Source organism: Staurois parvus, unplaced genomic scaffold (assembly GCF_062004578.1).
Source record: "Staurois parvus isolate SC_StPar_1 unplaced genomic scaffold, SC_StPar_1.0 ptg000466l, whole genome shotgun sequence".
NCBI classification, from domain to species: domain Eukaryota; kingdom Metazoa; phylum Chordata; class Amphibia; order Anura; family Ranidae; genus Staurois; species Staurois parvus.
In genome coordinates this window covers 1,082,323-1,096,987 of record NW_028318262.1, presented here as the reverse complement: position 1 = coordinate 1,096,987, position 14,665 = coordinate 1,082,323, and the positions used below count along the sequence as shown (strand labels likewise).

Here is a 14,665-nt window from a genome sequence, read left to right as displayed (position 1 = left end):
GGGATGTTTAACCTGCAGGAAAATGTACAAGCATGAACAAGGATTTCAGAAATCTTATCCTGATTACAGTGATCACAGTGGTCCCAGACTAACAGGATTGCCTTTTAAACTAATTATGGCTTCATTACCTTTTATTTTAAAGAACTGACAGATGGGCTTTATTGCTGTGAGTTATTGAAGAGAGATGCACTTCCTGGCCTCTTCCATCTGTCACATTCCTATGTATCCTCACTACAGGAGACGCACCAGACTGTGTCTGTCTTGCTAGCCCATGGTTTATATCAGGTGTGTGTGAGATTCTTAGGAAAAGAAAAAATTTTTTTTTTAGAATTCGCAGCACTTCAGAATGTGTTGGAGATTAAGGGCTAGTTCACACTAGATTCAGTTCAGTGCGCTTTTTTTTTTCTACATCAAAAATGCACAGTGTTTTCCATGTATTCCAATGGCCCTGGTTCACATCAGTGCAGTCCGTTCCAGTCAGTTTCGGATGTAGACAAAAAAAGTAGAACGTGCTGCATTTTTTTCTGCAAAGAACAATGCTGCAACATAGCAAACTGCATCAACACTGCACCGGAACTGCATGTGGTGTGAACTGTGAGCAAAAACGTATCCGGAGTGCATTTTTGTAGTGTGAACAGTCCCTAAAGGATAATTTCACCTTTGGGAACAGGTTACATGTTCCAACCATTTTTAGGGGGGAACATGTAACATGTTCCCCATGCTGCAGCTGCTGCTCAGTTTCTCCCCTCCCTCTGACAGAAGTACAGGGAGAAGTTTCCAATACTAGCTGTCACTTTTCAAAAACGGCGCGGCCATGCGGGGCTGCACCCGCACTGCCGCATCATTCATTCACACTGTTCTGTAAATGAATGAACTAAAAGTCCCAGCAGCCTTAGTGGCTGTCACCTTGTAGTTCTCAATGAGCTACCATGGCGCTGTGGAGCACCTTGATAGTTAATTGAATCTTCCTGTCAGTATATCTGCTTGCCCATACATCTCGTACAGCAGTGTTTCTCAACTCCAGTCCTCATGGACCCCCAACAGGTCATGTTTTCAGGATTTCCATTATTTTGCACAGGTGATTTGATCAGTTTCACTGCCTTAGTAATTACCACAGCTGTTTCATCTGAGGGAAATCCTGAAAACATGACCTGTTGGGGGTACAGCAAGCAGATATACTGACAGGTCTGCAGGAGACCTGCATGGCAGCAGCTATCTGCTGATTGCTGGTTAAATGCCTTACAGGCTCCTGTACCAAAAATAATAAATGCACATTTTTTTACCTGCAAAAACGTTCCTTTTTTTAAAATGTTGGTCAAAAGGTGAACGTAAATGGAAGCGGGCTACCCCAGAGAATACCCTTGGTAGTTTGGCAGAACGTACAGTCTTCATGGACATAGCAAATTAGCTAAAGTAGAAGTGAACACAATCACTGAAACCTCATATAAACTTTAAAGTCATTTTCAGTATTTTGAAACCTGCATTTTTCATTTAAAATAATTAGTTTAAAGGATAAGTTCACCTTTTGACCAAAAATAATGCAGAAAAAATAAAAAAGGTGAACTAACACTGCACACTTTTCCCAGCCCCCTCATGGTCCCTGATGTACCTACCTCCCTGGGTGATGAGTTGTTAGTGCCTGTGCAGCGGTCCTGGCAATTGAAATCCCTGCTCTTCTCCCTCCTGTTTCTGTAGCACTTGCCAAACAGATCAGAGTGATGCAAGCGCTGCAGAGAGAAGGGGGAAAAGAGCAGGGATTTAAAATCTCCAGACCGCTGCAACAGCTGCCTGGGCACCGACAGCTTGTCACCCACTGAGGTAGGTACAGCAGGAAGTGGAGGAGTGGGGAGTGTGATGATCACGGCGTCAGACCCCAGTCCTTCTCACCAAACTCATGACCGAAGGACTAGCCAATCTAAAACCGCGCTGTCACCTGCGTAACAATGCCACGCCCAGCTGCACCCTGCACACAGATTTTCCAGCTAATGGATCACAACCTGTGTGCCGGCAGCCTGGGAGCGATTGTTACTGGGTCAAGTTAATTACGCAATTAACCCTTCACACTGCCACCACCTCCTTTTTGTACAGAGAAAGAGGAAACTCGGCAATATCAGCAATAACACTATGATGTTTGAATAATCGATGGTATACCACTGTCACCGCAGGCAGCGATATACCGAAGTTTAAAACACACACAGTAGCGCTTTTCAGAGGCAGGTGTTCTGAGTTTGCATTAAAGAGCTTTAGAAACAGTTCAACACTTTCAGAAAGTAAGATTTGTTACTAAAAGATCAAAAGGGTGCAATAAAAATATTTACAGAAAAAGATGTAGCCAATATATATATAAATATAAAGAAAGCAATAGCACAGCAAAGAGATAACATAAAGGAATTTAGATAAAGTACTTGCCAAAAGCCTTGGGTTAAGCAGCTTTCAAGTTTTGTGAGCAAAAGGGCGTTTTCTCCCAAAGTTGGTTCCAATGTTAAAAAGGGAGAATTCTTCAACTCAGCTCAACTCAGCTTAGCTTAGCTTTTCTAGGAACTCCACAGGGTGTCTCCCTGACTCAGAGAACCAGTCGCCTCATTTGGGGAGGGGGTTGTGTAGGCGAGGAGCTCAGGCTTTGACCAAAGCCTTCCCAAATTATACTATGGCCCTTTTCCTAGGTACATATAACATTCTATCCACGAGTAGATTAATACCCAGAATCATCTGCTGAACAGTTAGATATAAAATATGTGCTTGAATGGCTAAGGAGATATGATTTTCTGCTCTCCTGTGTATGTCAGATAGGGGGTGTAATATACCCGGAAACTTGTCTTACAGTGAGCCATCTGAATATGTGTTCCATGTTTGCGTAATTATTTCCTATTTGGAGATATAAAATTATATGGAAAACTGGGTTTTAAAATGTAAGTCTGTTTTTATGACCACCTGGAATGTCTTTTGAAGCTCAGTGAGGGCTGGTTTATGGCTTGATGACCCCTTCTCCAGCAAGGGTCTTGCAGACAGAGGGGCACCTAGCTAGTGTGGGATTTACAGCCCTGGAGCTCTCCCACTGGGGCCTGTTGCCTTTTGAACGCAGCAAACACACACAGACCACATTCCTGAGGGAGGGGGGAAATTGGAAGAGGAAGCCTGATTTGGGAGAGAGATGATACAAAATGGAAGATTCTTAACAAGATGGATGACCGTGTCCATCTCGGTGTGCACGATTGCTACAGGGAGATATATGGTGTTCGATCATCTTTTCTTTTTCTTCTGAAAAGGTGATTTTACACTTTAAAATGTGTTTGAAATGCTTCTGACCTGCTTAAATTTCATATTCCTAATGTGTGCCTGCTGTACTATCTACTGGTATGAAAAAGTATCCTGTTCACTTTGTATTCTATTCTTTGTGTGAAATCCCTGGTGTTTTGTCAGTTCCTCTGCTTTCCTATTAAAAACTGACTACAGTAGGCATGAGAGCACAGCGTGGTCAGTTCAGCCTGCCCTCCTCTAATGATCAGACATGTCCTGATGCCCCCCCTTTCCTGCACAGCCATTCACTGGGAAGACCAGTGTGCTGCTGTTTTTCCTTCCCCGGCTCTTATGCAGCTGAGAGCAGAGGGAATGTGATCACTTTAAAAAATAAGGGGAAAAAACTGTATTCATAATGTTTTTTTATATCTATTTGCTTTTCATTTCTTTTTTAAACTGAATGGGTTGTTTTACAAGGTGAGGGTTTACAATAATTTTAAAGCTACATTGAGCTGCTTTTGCAAGCCCATTGACCAGAATGGGAAGGAGACTTGTTTTGATGCTTATGTACTTCTGTAATCCTGACTATTTGCATGGATTTTTATGTTTTTTACAAACATGCTTAGATGCCATCCTTCTTGAGCTGAGAATAACATGCATACTTTAAAAAGCTCAGGTTATCTACCACCAGTGTTCATTTTGATGTCAGATTTTGATTTAGTTTTAGGGCCGTTCACACTATAGAAACACAGTCCAGATGTGTTTCGGATTCGCATATGTGTTTTTGACTCATTCCGGTGCATTTTCTTTTATGCATTCCAGTTAATTTTTTCCCATCTTTTTCTTCAATCTAAATAGGGACATGTGCATTCCAGTGTGTTTTTCATGCGTTGAAGTGCCTTCTGGTGCATTTTTGATGTGTGTTCCAGTACAGTTCTGTGCAGAAAAAATGCAGCATGTTCTACTTTTTTTTTTTTTTACCCTGCAACCGTAACGCAACTGGAACGGCACGCACTGGTGTGAACTATGACATTGATAACCATATAACCTACTTTCTATGCGTTTTGGATGTAGAAAAAAGGAACTGAAATGTAGTGTGAACTGGCACTTAGAGTCTTTTGGCTAAAATGACATTTTCGTTTTAGTTGGATTTTTGTAATCTGAATTGTTTTTAACTAAAATCTAATGGGTTTAGTTAAATTGTAATGCATTATTATTAGAATTTCCAAACTCATTATATACTCCTAGAGTAAGAATCTCACACATTGTGACTTTACCTTGCAGGAGCATTTATTTTTTTCATTACGTTTACTGCCGCTTTAAGATTTGAACATGCACTACAGATGCAGATATAGCTTTTGTGATATGCAACCAGTGTTAATTTTGATGTCAAATTTTGATTAAGTTTTAGTCATACTCTTTTGACTGAAAATGCCATTTTAGTTTTAGTCGTATTTTAGTCATCTGAATTGTTTTAGTTGACTAAAAATAGTGTTAATTTTACCTTAGGAAAACATAGTCTGTGAATATGTGACTCAGCTGAATGAGCTAATCCTCATGTGTAGGCACTGGTACAGCACCTAAATATCAGGTTACCTAACACAGCAATAATGAGGCAAACAGAGAACTGGTTTTCTAAAAATGTATTACTAGAAATGCCGAATTTCACACTTTCCTTAAAAGTGTGTAGTGGCTGGATGTTCTTGTGTTGTCACTGCAGATAATGCTACGGGAGATGGGCACATATATGATGTGTATCCTGGATAAGATGAGATGAGCTGGGCCCAGAAATCAGCACTGTAGAGCATTTCACCTTCCTGCAAGTTGGCACCAAAAATACATATTCCCTTTTATTAGCCAGTAAAGATACCTCTCTTCTCCTTTGATCCTGAATTTGGAAATTGATTGTAAAATAGTGAACCAGGATCAGGCTGCCACACAGATGATGTCAAGAAAAAAAAATAACGCTCAAGTCTGTGAGCATCCCAGGAACACAGTAACAGTCACTCGCTGAGGTGCTGCTCTCTAAAGATCGGGGAATCTTGATATTACTGGAAGAAAGCAAAAAAAGGGATGCACTCTCCTCGTGCAAAGCACAAGTCAAGTAAAGAAACACAGAAACAATGTGATAGTCCCAGCAAACGGTGGTCTTGCGACAGGGTTCTAACACGTTTCGGGAGACGTACTCCCTTCTTCAGGGCTCTGAAGAAGGGAGTACGTCTCCTGAAACGCTTTTGTTTACCCTGTTGCAAGACAACCGTTTGCTGGGACTATCACATTGTTTCGTGTTTGTTTTCTTGACTCTTGGTTTGTGAGTATATACTTTTTGTCATTTTTTTATAAATTTCTTTCTTTCACGGTAATGCACGAGGAGAGTGCGCCCCTTTTTTGTTTTCTTCCTGCCACACAGAAGTCTTATCTGACTAACAAACACAACACCAGATAGCTTTGGTGCCTACACCTAGGAAATATTTATATTTTCCAGAAACTTAAAATATAAAGTTTGAAATTAATTTGAACTCATTTCAACGAATTGCATTTTTGTCTTCACAGTTGATATGGCAAAACAAATGGATAGGAGCTTTGGCAGGAAGTTTCCAGTTAGCTCCCTTACAGTTGCACAGGTGAGTAAATATTGCTTATTGGCTAACCGACAGTCTCAAAGACAGTCTCATATCTTCTGTGCAAACACCAGCTTTTCTCTACGTTTGTGATCAAACACGTTTTCCCTAATCTAAAATGCAATGTTGTCATCTTTCACATGGCTACTATGTTAAATCGTTCCCTTTGATGAATATTTGAAATTTGTGCTATGTTTGATACTGTATATTAATTTGATTCATCAAATTCATTTATTAAAGTAGTTTGTGACTTTGTGGTACTCATATTTTTTCTTTTACAGTTTATAGATAACATCAAATCAAGGGAAGAGATTGATATGGCTGAGTACTACTTGTATAAGTAAGTAATGATGTTATCTAGTACTGTTAATTTACACATTAAATAGAAACAGATTATTGTATAGCAGATTGCCAAGAGAAAGTGAAAAAGCTTCTGTTGGAGTTGGGCCTTCCCAGTTTGTGTAATAATTTGGAGGGGTCCCAACTTCCTGGATTTACCATTTGACAACTGCAGAAATGCTATCCTGCCCTTATTTATACTACTTGGCTGACTTCAGCCTGGTAAAAAAGAGTTGCCATATAGAATTTCTGTATTTTATTGTATTGCAGCAGCAGATTTCACCATCAGGTGACTGTACAAGCAAAATATATGTTTGTAGCAATGTGTCAGGCCATAGATGATAGAGAATCGCTCAATTTCCTCCATCAACAGTCAGTGTTGATTGGGGAATATCCCCCTCCCCACCACCACAACGGAGCGATTGTGTTCTCCCAGCAGTGGAGCGTGGGGAGCTATTCCTTCTGGGAGAACAATGTGAGTGTTGCTAGTGGCCACTGGCATTTATCGCAAGCAGAAATCCAACATGCTGGTTGTACCCAAGTCAATCGATGGATCAACTTGGTTACAATGAGCCTGCCCATAGGTGGAACAAATCTTGGCCAGTCCATGCTGAACTGGCTGAGATTCAAACCATCTATGGCTGGCCTTCGTAACAACTTGGGAGCTATGGACAGTGTGTTCATGTCAGGTGAGGGGAGAACGACAAACCCAGAGAACAATTCTATTAAATTTTTTTCTGTTAAAACACCATTTTTTGCTAGTCATAAATTTTTCCATTTTCAGCTAGGCGAGCCCTTCTCAATCTTGTACCTTTTTAAAGGAACCATTGAAATATTTTCAGGTGTTGGGGAACCCCAGCTAAAACCAATTTAATTGCAGTCATTGGAAAGAATGTCCCCTTACAATAGTGGTCATTATGCTACCTTTATGGACAGATGAAAAGGTAACTGTTGTCATGCTGCTGGCTCTGCCAAGTGGGGTTATCCCAGAACTAAGCAGGCACCATTAAATGGAGGTCAATCTGCTACAGCTCAAGAAATCCCTAGTAAAAAATTACCTAATAAACTTTTGAGAAACCCTGGTTAAGAATGGCTGAAGGAGTCCACTGATCAAAGCAGTAGAGTTATTAGTTTGTAACAAGAGTGGTTGATTTTGTTGTATGTTAGAAAATATTTCCGTGATATACATCTATGTTGCAGATGACTGGGGACTGCAGCTACATTTTGGGGTTTTGGGACTGGTACCTGGTGTGCAGAAACTCCATGACTGGAGCATAGCAGATGTCCAGGTCTTGACAGAAACTGGTCTCCATGGGGACCAGAGTGCTGGTTGGAGATACCAAGGGACAAGGCAGACAGATTTGATTTCGAGGGCAGAGGATACATTTTTTTGGTACCATGATAATGGCATAGTACACTACTGCTATCAACATACTGATAATCAGGACCCCATGCTTGGTACTAAACCCTTGTAATCCCCACAGATCAATCTTTACACTGGAAATGAAAGAGGCAGCACTCCGATCAAATCAAGGCTCTAATACTCTGTACAGTTCTGTTAGTCTAACAGTGTAAACATGCTTACAGGTGGAAAGAGCAGAGAGAAGCTCTCATCAGTGTGCTCCTGCTAACTTATTGACCAACCCCAGGCTAGGACAGGTCCTGGGCCAGACTGCAGTGTAGTCTTCTGGAAAGTCAGTGACCACGCAGTGAATTCTGTCTGGCAGGGTTGTTTGGATCAAAGGTTTGACTGATCAGATGTACACATTTGTTTGGCAACTAAACCATTCCTATAAAGCAATCGTGGCAACTTGTTGATTTTTTTGTGATCGTATCAGATTGCTTTTTCCTTTTTCTAGTTTATGCAAGAAGAATGTAAGTCACAATGCTGGTGCATGGTAATCTAAACACAGATTTTTATTGGGGTATATACTGTAAAATTGTAAAATCTGATAATGCAATATTATTATTATACAGGATTTATATAACACCAACATTTTACGTAGCGCTTTACAACACAAGGACAGACAGTATAATTGCAATACAGTTTAATACAGTAGGAGTCAGAGGGTCCTGCTCATAAGAGCTTCCAAACCTGGAGGTTAGCATGGGAGGAGGTGACAAGAGAGGTAAAGAGCAGGAGGTCTTTGGAGGAACGGATAGAACGAATAGGTTGGTATTTTTTTGAGACTAGGTTAGTGATGTGGCTGGGGGCCAAGTTGTAGATGGCTTTGTAAGTATTTTTAATTTAGTGATATGTGATCACGCAGTAAGAATGAATAGGTTTATATCCCAAAGTCAACTTTTATGATCAATAAATATTGTGAAGCAGCAAAATCAATATATAGCACATAACCTCAGTCATTCCTACTTGTCACTCCACCCTCCCCTCCCCCCAAAATTGCATGTTGTAATATGCAAATACTGACTTTGATTCAGAAGGGGGTACTTGAGAGCAGATTAAAAAGCATGATTAGGCTTTATATTGCTGTTGCTTCTTTAAATCTTCATTGAAAAAGATCGCTACAAGGGTAGCGTATGGTGAAAATTGTAAGAAATTAAATGGATTCAAAAGGATGATGCTAATTATATTTGTAAAGCATTTTGTATATCAAGTAAGCGTAGATAGAGATGCATTTTAAGTTTTTATTGTGCAAATAAAATAGCTGTTGGTTCGTAAAGGAATGTAAATCACAGTTCTGTTCCTTTAAAGGTAACATTTATCCTTTAATAGGGTTATATTGTTAATATATGTAATATGTATGGAAATTCTAGATAACAGAAGCATTTCAGGCCTGACAGCCATCCATCACAATGATTGGAGAACATTAGCGCCAGTTCCAGAATAGCTAAAACGTCCTGGCAGTCCTGAGATGTCAGCAAAACAGAGTGTATAAGGTCTTCCCAATTAACTCTTCCTATTGTTGAGATGCCTCTAGAACTTGCACAACAGCGGATTCTAGGGTTTAGTAAAATTCCACTTCGTCAGGTTTTTGTGGTAGTAAGCCCTTGTAGAAAGCCAACTCGAGATTCCCCAGAGCTGTGAGTTTAAGCCCCAGCCTGCTTCTTCACCAAGGCCCCTGATGGTGGGAATGGTCTTGCAGCAGACTGGAACAAGGTTGCAGCCCCCTAGGTACACCCAGCTGATGATGCAGAGACTACTGGTGTATACAGTACAGATGGCAGGAGACAGAAGATGGTCTGGGAAATGGCCGAGACTAAGTCTGGCGGCAGGCAAGCCAGAACAATAGACGAATCTGGGGTTGGTACATGGGAAGTCAGACACAGAAAATAAGTAATACACAGCAAAGCAGGAGCTCAGAGAAACTAGAAAGTTGCTCAGCCAACATGGGCTTCTATAGGGGAGCAGACTGGGAGGCAGGCCAGGAATTGATAGAAGGGAAAGGGATATAAATCCACAGTAGAGCAGGCGACAGCCATAGGTGAATACAGAAGCCAGTAACACACGTGAATAAAATCACAGGTCTAGCAGAAGCACTGCAGCAAGGATGCAAGAATTTCACAGGCTAAACCCTGACTCTTCTTTGTATGACTCGCCTGTCATATCCAAGTTTATCTGAATTTGTTATTAAAGTGGAGCTTCACCCAAAAGGGGAAGTTCCGCTTTAATGTTTGTCCCCCACAACCTTTCACAGCCGGGTGCCCACATTAAGGATGCCAGGGCCGGGGAGAGAAGACGGCCAATGAGGACACCGCTGGACCGAGGGACAGGTAAATGTCTGTATTTTAAAAGTCAGCATCTACAGTTTTTGTAGCTGCTGACTTTTTTTTTTTTTTTTTTCAACTGGTACTCCGCTTTAACCTTTATCAGTACTATAAGCATTTACAGTGTATACTAATGCACCAAACTTGCCTTAAATGGAAATTAAGCTTTCTGTGATTTCTCTTTTACCACTTCTGAGCACTTTAGATTAGCATTTGGTTTTCTAGACCAGTGTTCAACCTTTTTTCAGTTAAGGCACCCTTTAAAATTGTGCACAATCCTGGGGCACACCAGTCTGAGGGCTTGTTCATACAAGGGGGTACGGTACGTCTGAGTGCGATCGCTACTTTGCGTGTTCCCACGTGTTGCATTTTTTAATAGACTGCTCTATGCTTGTTAAACACACAAGAAAGGTGCTGCCATGATTTAAATTGTGCCCCACCAAAATGCATGGTACTGTGGTGTCATGTGTTTTAGTGGGCACAAATTAAGGATTAATGACACCCCCCATGCATCTGCAAAAGGCAGCGCATTTCTGTGCGGTGCAGGAAAACGTGTAATTTCACATGTATTCGTGCACTGTTAAAACCCCTTTAAAATGTAGTTTGCATGGAAAATCCCCCTGCTAGCACAAATTACCCCCCCCCATCCTCTGCATGGGGGGGGGGGGGGAGATTTGTGCTGGACTGTGCAGGGTTAGATTACCATGCATTAAATATTATCACCTTTAATTGTAGTGATCAATAGCAGCGCATCACAGCATCACATATGCGGCACATTAAACTCTATTTAACAATCATGTGTGTCATTTTCTGTCTTCTTGACATTCCTGTAATATTAACATAATGTGCACAAAATTAAAAAATAAAAAACATATATGCGACTACAAAATTATAGTGATGTTCACTAAAATATATATAACAAATAATAAGTCCCGTGATAAAAAATAAAAAATTAAAGTCCTAAAATAATTTCCACAATGTGAGTCCTCTTTAACCGTGATTTCAAGTGAAAAAAAAAAATATATATATTAATACGTTGAACCACGTGCTGTGCCCGTCATACACCCCCTCTATCCAATTGTTGAGACCAAGAGGTTCCTCCCAAGAATCACCCTTAACATGAATGGTTGCCAGGATCATAGAAAGAGAAAAAATTTGCTCCAATCGTGTATTACCCAAGGTAAACAACTTTAATAAGCCAAATATTGCACTTACAGCAATTAAAACTTCAATAAGCCTTTAAAACATATAATTTAGTGACTCAGATGCTGCATGGTGCTGTCACCACCTCCAGATATGCCGGACAGAACGCTGTCACGTCACTTCCGGGTTACGGATCTGTGTCACTTCCGGTGTCGGGAGCCTATGTGAGAATTAGTTTGCAGACATATCATTAGAAGAATCCCCAAAATGAATCCTTCACCCAGCTTCTATCTAGAACTATAATATCAGATTACCAGATTAAGGTAGACAGACTTTATAAAATGTATATATTGCCAGCTGTTCTTGGATTGCCAGGAGATGAGACTGGCAGCTCAGCTTCTGAAGCTGTTCATGTGTTAAGAGGCAGGGCATTAGTCATCTCATATCTCAGTCTGAGTCTATCCCATAAATCTTCATGTCAGCTTCACCATCTGAAATAATTTTCTGTACATTGCATGTTTTCAGTAGTCCAGCAGAGGGCTCTGTTGTGCCTCTTTCATTGTGTAGGAAAGTTGTTGCTGATTTTCTTTATGGTTTTCATTTATTGCTCTAGTATTACTGCAAAAAACATCCCTTTCAGGAATTGTATCTACATTACATGAATTTAAGACCCTGGTGCACAACCTGTGGCTTGAGGGCCACATGCAGCCCTTTGCTGTTTGAAGTGTGGCCCCTGTAGTAGGAGCTTTGATTGGCCTTTAATAACAATAATCTCTGGCAGTTTCATGTAACATGTCTGTAGTTTCTGAATGTCTCATACAGCATTACTTCAGTCTTCAACAAATCCTATAGAACAGTCTCTGACCAATTCCTCTAATAAGTCTTCAGTCTATGAAAGTCATCGCAATCATTGCATAATGTATACATATAATAAATATATGTGGTCCTTAGGAGATCAGGGGCCACATTTGAGGCCTTCATTACCTTGTAAGTTGACAACCCCTTATTTAAGCCACCTTTATTGCAGAACTTTACCTCCTTGTGTTCCATATATAGGGAGACAGGACATTACTCTTAATGAATCCCATCAAACCCACTAAGGTGGTGCAAAGAATGCACTGCACAGGTATAAGGTGTTCTCTATATGTGGAGCCATTTTTTCTACAGATATAAAAGACACAAAAATGCGGCAATGTAATCATTAATACAGTGTTATCTGAACTGCGGGCTCGACCAAAAAAAATACCTGCCCCCCACCCATCAGTGTAAGCTCAAATGCTCTTACTTTACGGTTAGATAAAAATGCTGTATTGCTTGCTCTGTTCCCCATTGCAGCAGGCTCCCTGCTGTCCTTTTCTCTGAAAAACTCTGGCCTGTGGGCAGTCACTCTGCTATTATATGTGGAGGGGCAAATGTGCGACCATGTGCGGCTTTGAAAAGAGGGTGCAGAGAGCCTGTCCCACAGATGGAGAGAGCTTACTGGAGCATAAATTGGGTAAGAATTATTCCTTCCTTTGGCACCGTTAGACATACTGGGCTCCATTCACGAAGCGGTATCTACTGTTTTAAGAAATGCAGCAAAATACCGTTTGACATTTTTCAAAAACGTTTTTTCAATTCACTAAAAAAACACTACTAAAATACCGCATGTGCTATTTTATGAAGTGATGTGTCCTAACTGTCATGGTTGTTAAGGAGCCACATTTCTAACAACTATGATTCATCTGCTGACAGCAGAATGTAAATAAAAGTATTGCCAGCAATTTAAAAACAGAGCGAGCACCCCTCCTCTAAACCATACCAGGCCACATGCCCTCAGCATGGGGGGGGGGTGCTTTAGGGCAGGGGGGCTCCCCCCCCCCCCAAAAGCACCTTGTTCCCCTGTTGATGGAGAAAATGGCCTCTTCTCCGCAACCCTGGGGGGTGGTTGTGGGGGTCTGCGGAACTGGGGCTTACGGAATCTGGAAGCTCTTTTTTACAAGGGGACCCCCAGATCCCCCCCAATATGTGAATAAATATGGGGTACACTGTACCCCTGGTCATTCACCAAAAAAGTGTTAAAAGTAAATAAAAACACAGAGCCAGTATTTGAAAAGTCCTTTATTCAAAAACCAAAAATAACTATCCCTGAAGTAGATCCAACATCAATCACAATGGCTGCTAACCCGAACAATAAACGATGGGTGGGGCCACTCAGTGATGTTATCAGGTTACCCCGCCCCCTTATGCTGTTCTAGATAGGGGGTCAATAATGTCATAATGGGGTGGGGTCTCAGACTGGGGGTGGGTCCAGGATCACTTGGGCTCCGAGGAAGTAAGTTGAATGTTGTGGCCAGCAGACTGAGGACCTCTATTGGCAGAAAGAAAGTACTGTAGGAGAATTCTTTAGATTGAAGGTAATTATTGCAGCATTTGGTTTTGGTCTTTTATCTTTAAATGAGCTGTTTATATTTATCTAGGTATTTTTTAGCGAGAGTTCAGCCTGGAAGGGTGTTCAACGGGAAAATGGAATAGAACGTAACAACTCGAGTGCAGCAGTTATTAAAGTGTTGTATAGGCTGAAAAGCTGAAAGTGTTTCTGCAAAGTTTTTCTTTGGCCTTTGTAAGTAACCATGAGCTTCTAAAATGGGCCATAGCCCATGTTATTAGTCATCTTTTCAGCTGATCCCCAAATGGCAAGCAGCATTTAGAAATGAGGCCTAACCCTACTCTTGATTCCTGTTATTTGGCAATTCAGCAGCCTAATTAGCGTCTTCTATTGACAAGGATGGGTGGGAGAGTGTTCAGAATGCACAAAAAAAACCTTTTTATTTGAATGCAATTTGTCCGTTCTCTGAAAAGTGGTGTTAAGGCTATTAGGGATGGACATTTTGCACCAATTACGCCATGTCATGCTCTGCTGAATGCTAATGTCCAGAAGAGGAAAGAAATACAGGAAAGCTAATTCCATAAAAAGAGAATAATGGAGGTGTTGCGTGCAAGCCAGGAGGAGACAAAGCGTTCTGCTAGAGGATCACAGTGGTCGGGCACAAAACACATTTACCGGCATGGAAACTGTGCGACACAATGGACTGGAACAAAAGAATGGAAGGCGATTCTTGGAGCCCTCGCTGTAACAGAACAGCAGCTTTATTAATATATTTAGATAAAAACATTTCTTTAACTGAAAACTTGTTACAGTAGTTTGCCTATTCTCTCCTTACAGCCCTGATTGCCTGGGAATGACTCTGTGACCCATTTAAGCCTATACTGTCCTATCTCATTTTTTTTCAGAGTTTTTACGTTCATTCCGCTGTGATCAAAGTGACTAAGCTGCCACATTTTGAAAAAAAAAAAGAATAATTCTAAGAAACAAACAGAAGCATTCCGTATGCTCCTAATGCAAACAAGTGCATACAGCAATGAAAATAAATCTCATTTAATTAAGGATAGAATTAGGAAGGATTAATAGTCAGGTTTTCACTACTATAGAGAGACCAGACAGGATATTAAAGTTGTTGTAAAGGTAAAAGCTTTGTTACCTTAATGCATTCTCCGCATTAACATATAAAACTTTTCATGTTCTGCAGCCCCCCTAAATACGTACCTGAGCCCGATCA

At 40.9% G+C, this 14,665-nt stretch overlaps 1 protein-coding gene across 1 annotated transcript in view; it reads left to right on the top strand.

Annotated features, from left to right (window-relative positions):
• Window positions 1–14,665, top strand: part of MRPS27 (mitochondrial ribosomal protein S27) — a 118,422-nt gene that overhangs the window by 14,096 nt on the left and 89,661 nt on the right. The window contains exons 3-4 of the mRNA XM_089689019.1: window positions 5,791–5,861; window positions 6,140–6,198. Of these exons, the coding sequence (XP_089545145.1) occupies window positions 5,791–5,861; window positions 6,140–6,198 (130 nt within the window). The remainder of the gene's footprint in view (window positions 1–5,790; window positions 5,862–6,139; window positions 6,199–14,665) is intronic.